The sequence below is a fragment of the Plecotus auritus genome, assembly GCF_963455305.1.
Source record: "Plecotus auritus genome assembly, chromosome: 5".
Taxonomy (NCBI): Eukaryota; Metazoa; Chordata; class Mammalia; order Chiroptera; family Vespertilionidae; genus Plecotus; species Plecotus auritus.
Genome location: NC_137776.1, coordinates 134,718,335 through 134,731,788, shown reverse-complemented (window position 1 = coordinate 134,731,788; position 13,454 = coordinate 134,718,335). Strand labels below are relative to the sequence as shown.

Here is a 13,454-nt window from a genome sequence, read left to right as displayed (position 1 = left end):
CATATCACAGCCATTAATATCACCCCCACTTGCAACATACACACAATCTTGGGCTGTATACACATGAAATGCAACCAATAAACAGTTGTCAGGCAAACAGAAGCTTCTCAGCCATACCCTGAACTTAAATCCTAATGCAGACTCAGTGCTCACTATGTGCTAAGCATGGTTCTGGCATTTATATGTATAGGTCTTTAATTCTTTCCACAACTGTTACATGTATAGGTCTTTAATTATTTCCACAACTGTTAAGGGTACATAAGGTAGGTACTGTTGTTACCCACATGATTCAGGTGAAGAAACAGAGGTCCAGAAAATAAACTTGGTTATGTTCACACAATTAATGAGTGCAGAGCTGAGACTTGAGTCCATGCCGCCTGCTCCAGTGCTGCCTCTCTCCAGAAGCACCACATACCGTTACAGACCGGGTGGGAACACCAGCGCCCATGAGTAAGGGATGATAGACTGGATTTAGTGAAGTCATTAATTTTTTTAAATTATTTTTTATTCGTATTTTTACATAACTACGTAATTCACATTAAGAAACTTCATTTCACTTTCTCATTAGTTTCTTTGATCTGATTTCCTTCCCTCTTTTCCTTGGTCTTTTCAAATATAGCATTTATGTGCTCCCTTTCTTTCCTTCAAGCAGTTACCACCTCTTTCCTGGTTTGGCTTTGCCTCCTGTTTTCTCCTATTCCATGTATTCATTCTACAATTATGTTGTAAAAGCCTGCTGAGTTCCAGGCATTGTTCAGCGGGTTGGTGTATCACAGGGAGGAGAAGACCTAATACTTTATCCTCCTCTTCAATCAGAATTAGATCTTGGATCTTTTACCTCCCTATCTGCGCACTCAGTGCTACTACGTAAAAGTATGTGAAGTCTTCCAGTAAAGATTTTTCTGTAGCTTCCTTGTGTTCCCACTTACAGATGGAGTAAAGACAGCGACTGTGCAGAAAACATGTATATTGACATGATGCTCTGGAGACATGCTCGGCGTCTCTTAGAGGAAGTTCGGCTCAAGGACCTGGGTTGCTTTGCAGCCCAGTTGGGCTTTGAACTCATTGGTTGGCTCTGCAAGGAGCGTGCCCGAGCTGCCCGAGTGGACAACTTTGTGATAGCCCTGAAGAGACTCCATAAAGATTTCCTGTGGCCACTTCCCATCATCCCAGCCTCTTCTCTCAGTTCTCCTTTCAAGAATGGCAAACTCCGAACAGGTAGTGCAAGCTTGTGTCAAGGTACAGGCAAGTGTATTTTACTCCAGGAACTTAGACAGTTTGCAGTTAGTTGATATTCAAAGAAGTCTTTTCATTCCAAACTCAGGAAGAGATAAAAGCCAAGTTTTTGTACATCAGTCGGATCATCCACCATTTTGATCAAGGATGTGAATAAAGTAGAACCTATGTCTCAAGAGACTTGTGACCTTGAAATCCAATGTATAAATATAGCCATTGTTATCTCAGATTCTCAAGTTGAGAATTGACTGAATATAGAATTACCACACTTATTATGGGAAGGAGTTTTGGAATTGTTCCTTACCTGACAGAGCTCATTCCAGAGAAATGGTAAAAATGCATCTTTGAGAGCCCATCTTCTAAACTAGGAGAGGACAAAGTGAAACTGCACTTTGGTGAAAGAAAAATTAAAAGATAAAGTTTTTTAGTTCAAGTCTTTTTAAGGAAGACTGTTCTAATTGTCACTTATGAAAATTGAAACAAAAGCCTTTAACTATGGCATTTGGAAACTTCATGTCATCTTAGAACCAAGGAAAATCACATCAGAGATGAACAGAGTAAAATTTTGCCTAGTTCTAGTAAGATTTGATGATATTAGATGACTCTTAGGTGGCATTATATAATCAGTCTGTTTTGTTACAGTCCCACAGCCCTAATTTATGGGCAGGGGATGTAGTGTAGGACAGTAATTGGCTTTGAACTTCTAATATTGAGCGAGTGCGGGGAGAGAGACTGAAAAAACTGAATTGGAAATGGCAGTGTGTGCATCTTGAATTTCCATTTTCTTGTTTTTGGACCTGCCTTGCAGTGGGAGAGCAGCTGTTAAAGTCTCAATCAGCTGACCGTTTCTTAAACCTTGAGATAGATGCTGGCCTCTCTAATGTCCAACGAAGTCAGAGCTGGCTGAGCAACATTGGCCCTACCCACCATGAGATAGACACAGCCTCATCCCAGGGACCACAAATGCAAGAGGCCTTCCTGTCACCTTTATCTAACAAAGGTGAGTGTCACTTTAAGACCTAGCTCTTCTTCAGTTCCTTTGGGAGGGAGTTGAGGTGCTGCAGCACTTCAGAGAGAGAGAGCTTCATTCTTCTTTGAAGATGTTTCCTTGAGGATTACCCATTAGCATCTGCTGGGTAGGTGAGGGTTACTTAAACAAGGCCAATTGGCCTTGACTGTATGTCACCATATTTATTTTAGGTAAAATGAAATAGGCAAAATCTTAATACAGATCAGCACTAATAGCTGAACTTTTGCAATAGATTTTAATGTACAGAAACACTGACTTTGAACCTCATGTAAGCAGAATGTTAACTATTCCCGTATAAAAATTCCATTTTTCTCATAAGTATACCTGTATCATAAAAAAATTGTACTCACTTATCTTCTTTTTATTTTGTTTATTTTAAAATGTGGACATTTTCTTTTAACTTCCTACATAATATCCTTAATTTTGCCTCTTAGACTTTAAACCCTAAAATATTTGCTATCTGGCCCTTTACCAAAATATGTATGCCAATCTCTGCTTGTAAAGTAATGGGTAAGGCCTGGCCGGTGTGGCTCAGCAATTGAGCGTCAACCTAGAAACTAAGAAATCACCAGTTTGATTCCCTGTCTAGGCACATGCCCAGGTTGTGGGCTCAATCCCCAGAAGGGAGCATGCAGGAGGCAGCCAATCAATGATTCTCTCTCACCATTGATGTTTCTATCTCTCCCTCTCCCTTTCTCTCTGAAAATCAATAAAAGAAAAATTAAAGAAAGAAATGGGTAAGATAAAATTTGAGGAATTTTTAAAGTGATTTATGTTGCTTAGGTTTATATAATTTAGAGCAACTAGTATTAACTAATCTGATTTTCTGCAGTTTTTTAATGGCCAGGTATTCACCTGTCATCACTATAAGCTGAGCTTCTGCTATGTGGGTAGGCTTATAGATGCCATTATTTTTTTTCCAAGTGTGGTAGAATACATAAAAAATTTACGATCTTAACCATTTTTAAGTGTACAGTTTAGTAGTGTTTACAATTCCCGTTCACATTGTTCTACCAATATCCAGAACTCTTTCATCTTACAAACTAAAACCCTGTACCCATTCATAACTACTTCCCATTCCTCACTCCCCAATTATTGGCAAATACCATTCTATTTTTTATCTCTCTGAATTTCACTACTTTAGATACCTCATGTAAATGGAATCATGCAGTATTTGTCTTTTTGTAATTGGCTTATTTCCGTCAGCATAACATTCTCAAAGTTCATCCCTGTTATAGAATGCATGAAAACTTTATTAGATAGAGTAATATTTCATTGTATGTATATACCACATTTTGTTTGTCCATCCATCTACTGATGTATACTTGGGTTGTTCCACCTTTGGTTATTATGAATAATGCTGTAGTGAACATGAAAGTATATATCTCTTTGATACTGTTTTCAGTTCTTTGGGGTATATATCCAAAAGTGGGATTGCCAGATCATATGGCAATTCTGTTTTTATTTATTTTATTTTTTGAGGAACCATCATATTTCCATAGCAGCTATACCATTTTACATTCCCACCAATGTTGACAAGGGTGTTAAGGTTTCTTCACATCCTCGCCCACACTTATTTGCTGTTTTGTTTTTTTAATATTAGCCATTATAATGGACATGAGGTGGTACCATTGCTCTCTATTCTTTTTTTTTAAATTCTCGCCTGAGCATATTTTTCATTGACTTTTTTTTGGGGGGGGTGAGTGGAAGGGAGAGGAAAAGACAGAGAGAAACATCCACGCGAGAGAAATACATCGATTGGTTGCCTCCTGCACACGCCCACCGGGCCAGGGAGGAGCCTGCAAATGAGATACATGCTCTTGACGTGAATCAAACCCAGGATGCTCTATCCAATGAGCCAAACTGGCCAGGGACTATTGCTTTTTTTTTTTTTTTTTTTTTTTTTTTAAGAAACTTTTTAAAGAGATCATTTCAGCCCTAACCGGTTTGGCTCAGTGGATAGAGCGTCGGCCTGCAGACTGAAGGGTCCCAGGTTCGATTCCTGTCAAGGGCATGTACCTTGGTTGCAGGCACATCCCCAGTGGGAGGTGTGCAGGAGGCAGCTGATCGATGTTTCTCTCTCATCGATGTTTCTAGCTCTCTATCCCTCTCCCTTTCTCTCTTTAAAAAATCAATAAAAATATATATTTTTTAAAAATCATTTCAGACATAAAGGTTGAGATAATAGTATAATGGATCCACGTATCCATCACCCAGCTTCAATTAGAGGCCCGGTGCAGCCTGGCTAGGGGGAGGGGACATGGGCGGTTGGCAGCCTGCCTGCTGGTCAAACTGCCGGTCGAGGGGGCAATTTGTATATTAGCCTTTTATTTTATAGGATTATATAGGATATACACTGAGTGGCCAGATTATTATGCATTCAGAGATCATAATAATCTGGCCACTCAGCCTATATTTTGTGAATATTTCTGAAAATTTATCTTTAAAGGACTCTTTTAAAAAATAGCCATAATACCATATCATCCTTCTAAATTTTTAACCCAAATATCCAGTAAGCTTTCAGAGTCCAATTGTTTTTGATACATTGCGATTGTTATGTTTTTAATTCTCTTTTTAGTGATTGTTCCCCTCCCCATCTTTTTTTTTTCTTCTTCCTACTTATTGAAGAAACTTGCTTAATGGATTTTCCCATAATGTGGATTTTGGTGATTGCATCTTGATGATTTAGTTTAACAGTTACCTCTGTTTTTCTTGCCAATTGGTAATTAAATCTAAAGACTTGATCAGATTATAGCTTTTTTTTTTAATAGGTAGTGGCATGTTTTTCCATGTGAAGGCACATAATGCCTGGTTACCTCTCTAATGTTTCTTTAAAAAATACACGTTTTTATCGATTTCAGAGAGGAAGGGAGAGGGAGAGAGATAGAAACATCAATGATGAGAGAGAATCATTGGTTGGTTGTCTCCTACACACCCCTCAATGGAGATCGAGCCCACAACCCAAGCATGTGCCCTGATCAGGAATAGAACCATGACTTCGTGGTTCATAGGTCAGCATTCAACTACTGGGCCACACTGGCCAGGCTCTAATGGCTTTTAAAAAATATACATCTACTACTGTTAATATAGCTTGGGAATTTTAGCAATGGGTTTATGTTTTAGTTTCAAACTCTTCACGAGAAATCAACATCTAAGGAACAGCCATTATTTAAAGCTAAAGTTAAAACATTTTCCACATGAAGTTTGTTTATAACTTTTGGCACTTCTCCATCAGGTGATGAATGCAGTATTGGTTCAGCCACAGACTTGACTGAAAGTAGCTCCATGGTGGATGGGGACTGGACAGTGGTGGATGAAAGCTTCTCCACACTCAGTTTAACTCAGTCAGAGCTGGAGCACATCTCCATGGAGTTGGCCAGTAAAGGGCCTCACAAATCCCAGGTCCAGCTGCGGTGAGTTTCTCAGCCTTTTGAAAGTACAGAATCCCTACTTGGGATATTTGGGCAAATAAGGTACAGGGGCTACTTTCCTGATAGATTGCCCTTCTGACATCTAGATTCTTCTTAGCTCCATATTACCTTCTCAGTTATTCTGTTCCTGTTTATGTATAGGTATTTGCTACACATCTTCATGGAGGCAGGATGTCTGGACTGGTGCATTGTCATAGGCTTGATTCTTAGAGAATCCTCAATAATCAACCAGATTTTGGTGATTATACAGACGACAGAGGTAGATGGAGAGATGTTACAGAACATAAAGACAGGGCTACATGCGGTGGACCGATGGGCCTCTGCAGACTGGTAAGTACTCGTTTCTGTCAGCTTGTTTCTCTGCTGTTCATTGGTGAACCATGTCCTTTCCCATTAAGGCTTAGCTCTGGTTCATTTATTTGGAGATTTTAGGTTGGTCAATATAAAAATGCTTTAATATGTTCATTTTAAGGATGTGTTCTTTAGTTACTGTTCTGTACCAAACATTTAGATGAGTGATGTCCAGTGAGAGAGTGTTGGTCATTTTAAAATGGAATGCATATCACTGACTTAAGATTGATGCAGCACAAATGATCTTTGTTTTTTTCTTTTTGGTTTTCTTTATTGATTAAGGTATTACATATGTGTCCTTTTCCCCCAATTGCCCCCCCACCCCCAACTCATGCCCTCACTCCCCTGGTGTCTGTGACCACTGGTTAGGCTTATATGCATGCATACAAGTCCTTTGGTTGATTTCTCCCCTTTACCCCCACCCTCCCCTACCTTCCCTCTGAAGTTTGACAGTCTGATCAATGCTTCTCTGTCTCTGGATCTGTTTTTGTTCATCAGTTTATATTGTTCATTATATTCCACAAATGAGTGAGATTATGTGATATTTATCTTTCTCTGGTTTATGAATTAAGACTGGAACTTAAGGTTTGTGGTTCTGTGGAATTAAATAACCTAAAAATTTCTACTTGAAAAAATAAAAGCTTAGTCTATATGAATTTAACATTGCATGGCCGTTACTAGCAAACCAAATTAAGAGTAGTGGATGGCCCGGCCAGTGTGGCTCAGTGGTTGAGCATCAACCCATGAACAAAGAGGTCACCAGTTTGATTCCAGATCAGGGCACATGCCCGGGTTGCGGACTGGATCCCCAGTAGGGGCCATGCCGGCGGCAGCTGATCTATATTTCTCTCTCATCAATGTTTCTGTCTCCCTGTCCCTCTCCCTTCCTCTCTACAAATCAATAAAAACATATTTTTTAAAAAAAGAGTAGTGGATGCTAATAAAACTCTATTAGGACATACAGAATAAAGGACACTTCAGTTTAAAATAAAAAAGTAGTGGATAGAAGTTAGGTGCCTGGGGTTCTAGCCCTTACTCACCAATTGTGTGTGGATTTGGGGGCTTCCCTTACTTGGATGTAGTTTTCCTTAATTGGAAAGTTCATTCAGGTTCTCTGAAAGTTCTTTTTCAAGTTTAAAATCCTGTTGGTCCTTAACACTGTGGAATATGATTTTTAATTGTAATACCAGGTAATTTGCTCCGAGTGCTCAGAAATTTAAGACTCACGCTAATGCTATGTGCAGCCCTTCTATGCTGGCCAGGGCACCTAAGAAACCTTCCCTTCCTACCTCCCTGTGCTGCCTCCTCTCCCCCCATAATCAATCACTAACGTTACTGAATTTGTGTTTAATAGTTTTCCAATAACACTGTAATGCCCGGCCAGTGTCGCTCAGTGATTGAGCATCAACCTATGAACCAGGAGGTCGTGGTTCGATTCCCTGTCAGGGCACATTCCCGGGTTGCGAGCTTGATCCCCAGTGGGGGGCATGTAGGAGGCAGCCTATCAATGATTCTTTCTCATCATTATGATTCTCTCTCTCCCTTCCTCTCTGAAATCAATAGAAAAAGTATATTTGTATATATAAAAGGCTAATATGCAAAGTGTCCCTTCAGGAATTCTACCAGGAATTCGATCACTCGCTATAACGTGCGCTGACCACTAAGGGGTGGGCGCAGAATGAAGGAAGGCCTCAGCCAGCAGCCAGAAGGCCCTGATCGACCCTGATCACAGGCCAGGCCTAGGGATCCTACCCGTGCACAAATTTCATGCACCGGGCCACTGGTATATACATAACACTCTATGGAGCCTTTTGAATATGGCAGATGAAAACTAATTTCCTCTTTCTTTTACTTAGTCCTGGATATAAGCCATTTTTGAACATCATTAAGCCACAATTACAGAAGCTCAGTGAGATAACAGAAGAGCAGGTCCATCCTGAAGCCTTCCAGCCAATAACTGTGGGTAAGACTCCTGAACAGACTAGTCCCCGGGCAGAGGAGAGCAGGGGCTCCTCGGGACATGGAAGCATCCCCCAGGGCGAGGTCGGAGGTAGCGGTATGGTCAGCCGGAAAGAGGAGAACACAGCCCGCACAGAGGAGGAGGAAACTTTTCAGGATGGGACTTACGACTGTTGTGTGTCCTAACAACAGTGAGGTGCCGTCACCACGGCAGTATTAATTAGCAGCAGCGTGCGTGCAACTGAGGACACTGTGACCTCGTTGGATGATTTAACCAGGGAGCTCAGCTCAGAGACTCTGGTAAGGTATTAAATTTTAACTAACTCTTCTCTAAGAAATCTCCTTGACTCCAGAAAAATGTGATATCAGAATAAATCATCTTTCATAAAAAAAATTTTAAGCTTTGGTGGAAAGTAATAAAGAATACTGTACAGATGTACATGAGAATATTTTGGTTTTATTCTTAAAGGTTGGTAGCTCTTAAACCATAGGGATTGTTTTGGCCCAGATGAGCTTGCTTTTTCACTACATATAGCTTCTTACATGTTTTCTGGTTCAGTGTGTCCCTGCTGCTTTTTTAAAAATAAATGCTCATGTGCTTGCTGTAGCTTGTCGGGTACCTGAGCTACCTGGAATGCCCTAGATTGAGAGCACTGGACTCTAACTGGGCCTCCTGAGCAGATGCCTGCCCTGGCACAGCACATGCCAGTCCTGAATGATGGGAGCACTTTACCTGTGAGTCAGTGTGCCAGCAGCATTCCTGCTGGACCAGCATGGGTAGAGGTCAGAGGGGTTCTTGTCTAATTATGTGTTAGATACCACTAAACTATTTTGTATCAAGAACTTTATCTTTTTGTGAATAATCTTGTGTAAATATACTCAAAGGCACTGTTCATATTTTTAGGGCTTGTATTATAATTTGTAAGGCTTATGCTGGATTCTGCATGGCTATGTATACTCACTCTTGGAATAAAGACAGGGCTTGCTCTTCTTTCCAAATATGAGCAGTCTTCATAGAGGAAGACAGGTTGATTCACAGAGGAAGACAGGTTTATTTTATTGGCTTGGTCATAAAATAACAGAAATGGTCACACCAATCATGAAATGAAACAGGTTTTGTGCAAATTGATGTAGTTTCTTATTTATTGCTTTTGTAAATTGAGTAAAAATGGACTTTTATGTAAATATACTGAATCCTGTATTATCACGGCTAACTAAAAATTAGTATGTAAAGAGTGCATTCTTCATTGTAATTTTTAAAATATTTTATGTATTTCTAGATATGACTTAATTTTAGTTTTCATATATTATGAAAACTGCATACTCCTTAATTGCTTCAGACTAAACACATACCCACTGTATGTACTTCTAATTACCTTATAACAGTATTAATTTAGATAGCTTGTTTGTACTGTGCAATTTGAACAAAGGAATGCAATGTTATTTTTTACAAAAACAAACTTGTTTATTTTTATAACAATGTATTTCATGTGGACCAAATTCATACCACTATGTAAAACAGCCTCTTAGTGCAATTACAGTTTAGAAATAAAATTTGGTCCTCTATCCTTGTTTTTAAAAGTAAGTGGCTAGATTTAGTTGTCCTAGCCAGGTTTCCTTTGACGGGAAACTCAAAACCATTTTGAAATTGCTTAGTTCAGAATTCATCAAACTGTTTTAAATTATTGGGTTTGGTAATTTACTGTCATTTACTTTTTACAAGTGCAATAATTTCACATACTGAAACTCCTGAATGGGTGGAATATGTGATTATTGGTACCTGACCTGGTCCTTCTGGTGCTACTTTTATTTAAGCCTTTGTTTTAAACCACCTTTCCCTGAATCTTAAGGTAGAACTGTTTCCCAGGTGAGTACATCATGAGCTCAGCAAGAAACTAAACTGAAATTTCTTCTGCCCTAGTCCACTAGGAGAAGACCTAGCATTACTTTTGTGTTTGGTGTGAATATTCCGTCAATAAAAATGATTTACCATTTAAACAGCTGTCATCTTTTCAAATATCCTAATGTGCTGCTGGGTTCATCTTGCACTCTCCCAAGCAGGCGTCAATAAGAGCTGTATTCCTGGGGTTAATGCCATAAATGAGTCCTCTAGAAAATACTTGTTTGTTTTTTTTTTCAAATAATAGGAATGGGTGGCCCCCAAGGCAAAAAAAGACAAATTTATAGGAAATTTCTCTGATAATTTGTTAAATATTAAATTGTATTAAAAACTCAGTCTTATTTTGCCTTGTTTGGTTCACATATCAACTGTTTAAGCCATATTTTTAACCAGTGAATTTAAATATTCAGTATAACCGAGGTTTAAATTATTTGCTAATACCAAAACAAGAAGTCATTTGGGGATAGAGTCAACCTTTGCTTGAATTAAAGTTGCTGCTACTTTTGTAATGTGTACTTTTTTACTTGGTAAAGGACAATAAAACCATTACATGAACTTTTGTTTGTTCACCATCTCAGGTTAACAGCAAAAAGTGTAAGTATTAAAAGCCACATAAATATTCTTTTGATCAGCCGAAACCGGTTTGGCTCAGTGGATAGAGCGTCAGCCTGCGGACTGAAGGGTCCCGGGTTCGATTCCGGTCAAGGGCATGTACCTGGGTTGCGGGCACATCCCCAGTGGGAGGTGTGCAGGAGGCAGCTGATCGATGTTTCTCTCTCATCGATGTTTCTAGCTCTCTATCCCTCTCCCTTCCTCTCTGTAAAATATCAATAAAATATATTTAAAAAAAAAATATTCTTTTGATCATATAATTCCACCTCTTAGAATTTTTCTTACAAAATAACTTAGAAATTCAGCAAACTTAATATTTATTTATATGCAGAATTATTTAGAATAGGAGCCTCAAGAGTTGGAGGCATCCTAGATGCTTGACAATGCAAGATTGGAACAAATGATTCATGTTGATGGCATGGAAAATGTTTTAAACTATCATGAAAAATGATACAAAATCATGTATGCCATATGATTTCCACCAAGCAAAACTTTATATATAAAAGTGTAGAGGACACCAGGCATCATTTCTAACAGGTGGGATTAACAATTTGATTTTTACTTTTTCCTGTTGTCCTATATTCCTAAATCTGCTGTGTCTATGGATTTGCCTATTCTGGACATTTCACATAAATGGAATAATGTTATATGTGGCTTTTTCTGTCTGGCTTCTTTCACTGAGCATGATGTTCATCTTTGTATATCAATGCTTCATTCCTTTTCAAGGCTGAATAATATTCCATTTTATAGACAGACTATATTTGTTTATCTAGTTATTTAAGGAATTGGGTGGTTTCCACGTTTTGACTATCATGAATGCTACTGTGAACATGCATGTACAAGTAGTTTGTGTGGACATATTTTCAGGTCTGTCTAGGAGTGGAAATGCTGAGTGATGTGATGCGAGGTAATTCTTTGAGGAAATGCCTAACCATATTCCCAAAGTGCCTGGGCTATTTTCTTTTCAATTCCTAGATTTGCATTTCCCTTATGGCTGTCTTTTCATGATTATTAGCTATTTGTGTATCTTTGGATAAACATGTTCACATCCTTTGCTCACTTCACATTTGGGTCATTTATCTTTCTATTGTTGATTTGCAAGAGTTTTTATATATTTTGGATACTAGATGCTTATCAGATAGAGGTCTCATTCCCCCACTATCCAAGAGTAGGGTGTTCCTGCTTTCTGAAAGTTTGTGCTGTGGCACTTGGCTTTTTTGAAAGACCTACATTAGTATGGTAACAGCTTTTTTCAAAAAAGTGAAAATCCTCTCATTTATTTCGGTTAGCAAAAGCAGGTTCTAATGCCAATGTTTTCTTCTAAGGGTTTCATGATTTTAGTTTCCACATGTTAGTCTTTGATCCATTTGAGTTCATTTTTTTTTTTTATGTCCTATGAAGTGAGGGGGTCTAACTTTGTTCTTTTGTATGTGAAGATTGTGTCCCAGAACCATTTACTGAAGTTTTTCTCCCATTGAATTGTCAAAACTCAATAGACTATGAATGTATGAGTCTATTTCTGGACTGATTGCACATCTATGTCTGTTTCTGCCAGTACCACACTGTCTTGATTACTGTTGCTACTTTGTAGGAAGTTTTGAAAGTGTGAGTCCTAAGTTTTTCTCAAGACTGTTTTGGCTAGTCTGGGTCCCTTGCAGGATCAGCTTGTCAAGTTATGTGTGCGCACACACAAAAGGCAGCTGGGATTTGATAGGAACTGTACTCAATCTATAGATCAATTTGGAGAATATTGCCATCTTAATATTAATAAGCCTGTTGGTCTTAGAACATGTCTTTAATTCCTTTCAGCAATGTTTTATATAGTTAGCATTGTAAAAATCTTGTGCTTATTCCTAAGTATTTTATTCTTTTCCATGCTGTTGCAAATAGAATTACTGTTAGTATGTTGAAATTAGATCCTACAATACTGCTGGATTCATTAGTTAACTGTAATAGTTTTTGTGGCTTCCTTAGGATTTTCTTTAAAGATCATGTCATCTGCAGCTAATCTGGATGCCTCTTGCTAGAACCTACAGCACAGTATTCAACAGAAGTGAGTAGTGTACATCTTTATCTTCTTTCTGAACTTAGGGGCAAAACATTATATTCAGTCTTTAATCACAAATTATTTTCTTAAATGATTTTTATTAGGTTGAGGAAGTTCCCATCTATTGTTAGTATGTTTATTGAGTATTTTTTATCATGAAAAGGTGTTAGGCTTTTTGTCAATATTTACCCAATAATTGGTCATCTATTGAGATGATTATATGGTAGTTGTCCTTTATTTTATGAATATGGTATATTGCATTGATTTTTTAGGTATTAAACCAACTTTGCATTCTTGAGATAAATGAAATTATCAACATGTTATATTTTTACAAATCAAATAATGTAGTAGTATCAAAAATATATTATTGATATACTTCCAAATTGGCTAGGCTGTTTTTAAATAAAGAGGTATTAAGTGCATTTTGGCTTTATTGGCCATAAATGTCTGTGAACTATTAGGAATGTCATTCTGCTATTACACCTTGTATTGGACTGTTTTGAGGAGCAGTGGTGTCCTTTTCTTGTGTGGAGATTAGAATGAGCTCTATCTCAGTCCCCCAACAAAATACCACTTTCATTAGCCTTTCAGTGATTTCCTTTGCCAATGGATATGATTTAAAACTGCTAAATACGATGCTGAAACTCAACATTTACCAAGTAATTGGTCATTCATTTCTGTGAAATTCAGATGCACAGCCTCATTCCACAGCCAAAAAGATTCCAGTTGAAGTAAACTAACATTTCCATGTTGAGTTCTTTGCTTACATGTCCCATTAAAACAGCAGTTATAACCACAGGCGATCTAGGCCTTTTAACAGCTATTAAAAAGAACAAGACTTTAAAATTTTCAAATATGAGGATACAGAATACAATAAAGATCTATTTT

General features: G+C 38.2%; 1 protein-coding gene across 2 annotated transcripts in view; it reads left to right on the top strand.

The window, feature by feature from the left end:
• Positions 1 to 12,146, top strand: part of RIC1 (RIC1 homolog, RAB6A GEF complex partner 1) — a 115,978-nt gene extending 103,832 nt beyond the window's left edge. For both annotated transcript variants that reach the window (XM_080670555.1, XM_080670554.1), the window contains exons 22-26: positions 932 to 1,218; positions 2,045 to 2,236; positions 5,502 to 5,679; positions 5,839 to 6,027; positions 7,905 to 12,146. In XM_080670555.1, coding sequence (XP_080526681.1) covers positions 932 to 1,218; positions 2,045 to 2,236; positions 5,502 to 5,679; positions 5,839 to 6,027; positions 7,905 to 8,193 — 1,135 coding nt within the window. In that variant the 3' untranslated portion in view covers positions 8,194 to 12,146. The remainder of the gene's footprint in view (positions 1 to 931; positions 1,219 to 2,044; positions 2,237 to 5,501; positions 5,680 to 5,838; positions 6,028 to 7,904) is intronic.
• Positions 12,147 to 13,454: the final 1,308 nt, after the last annotated feature.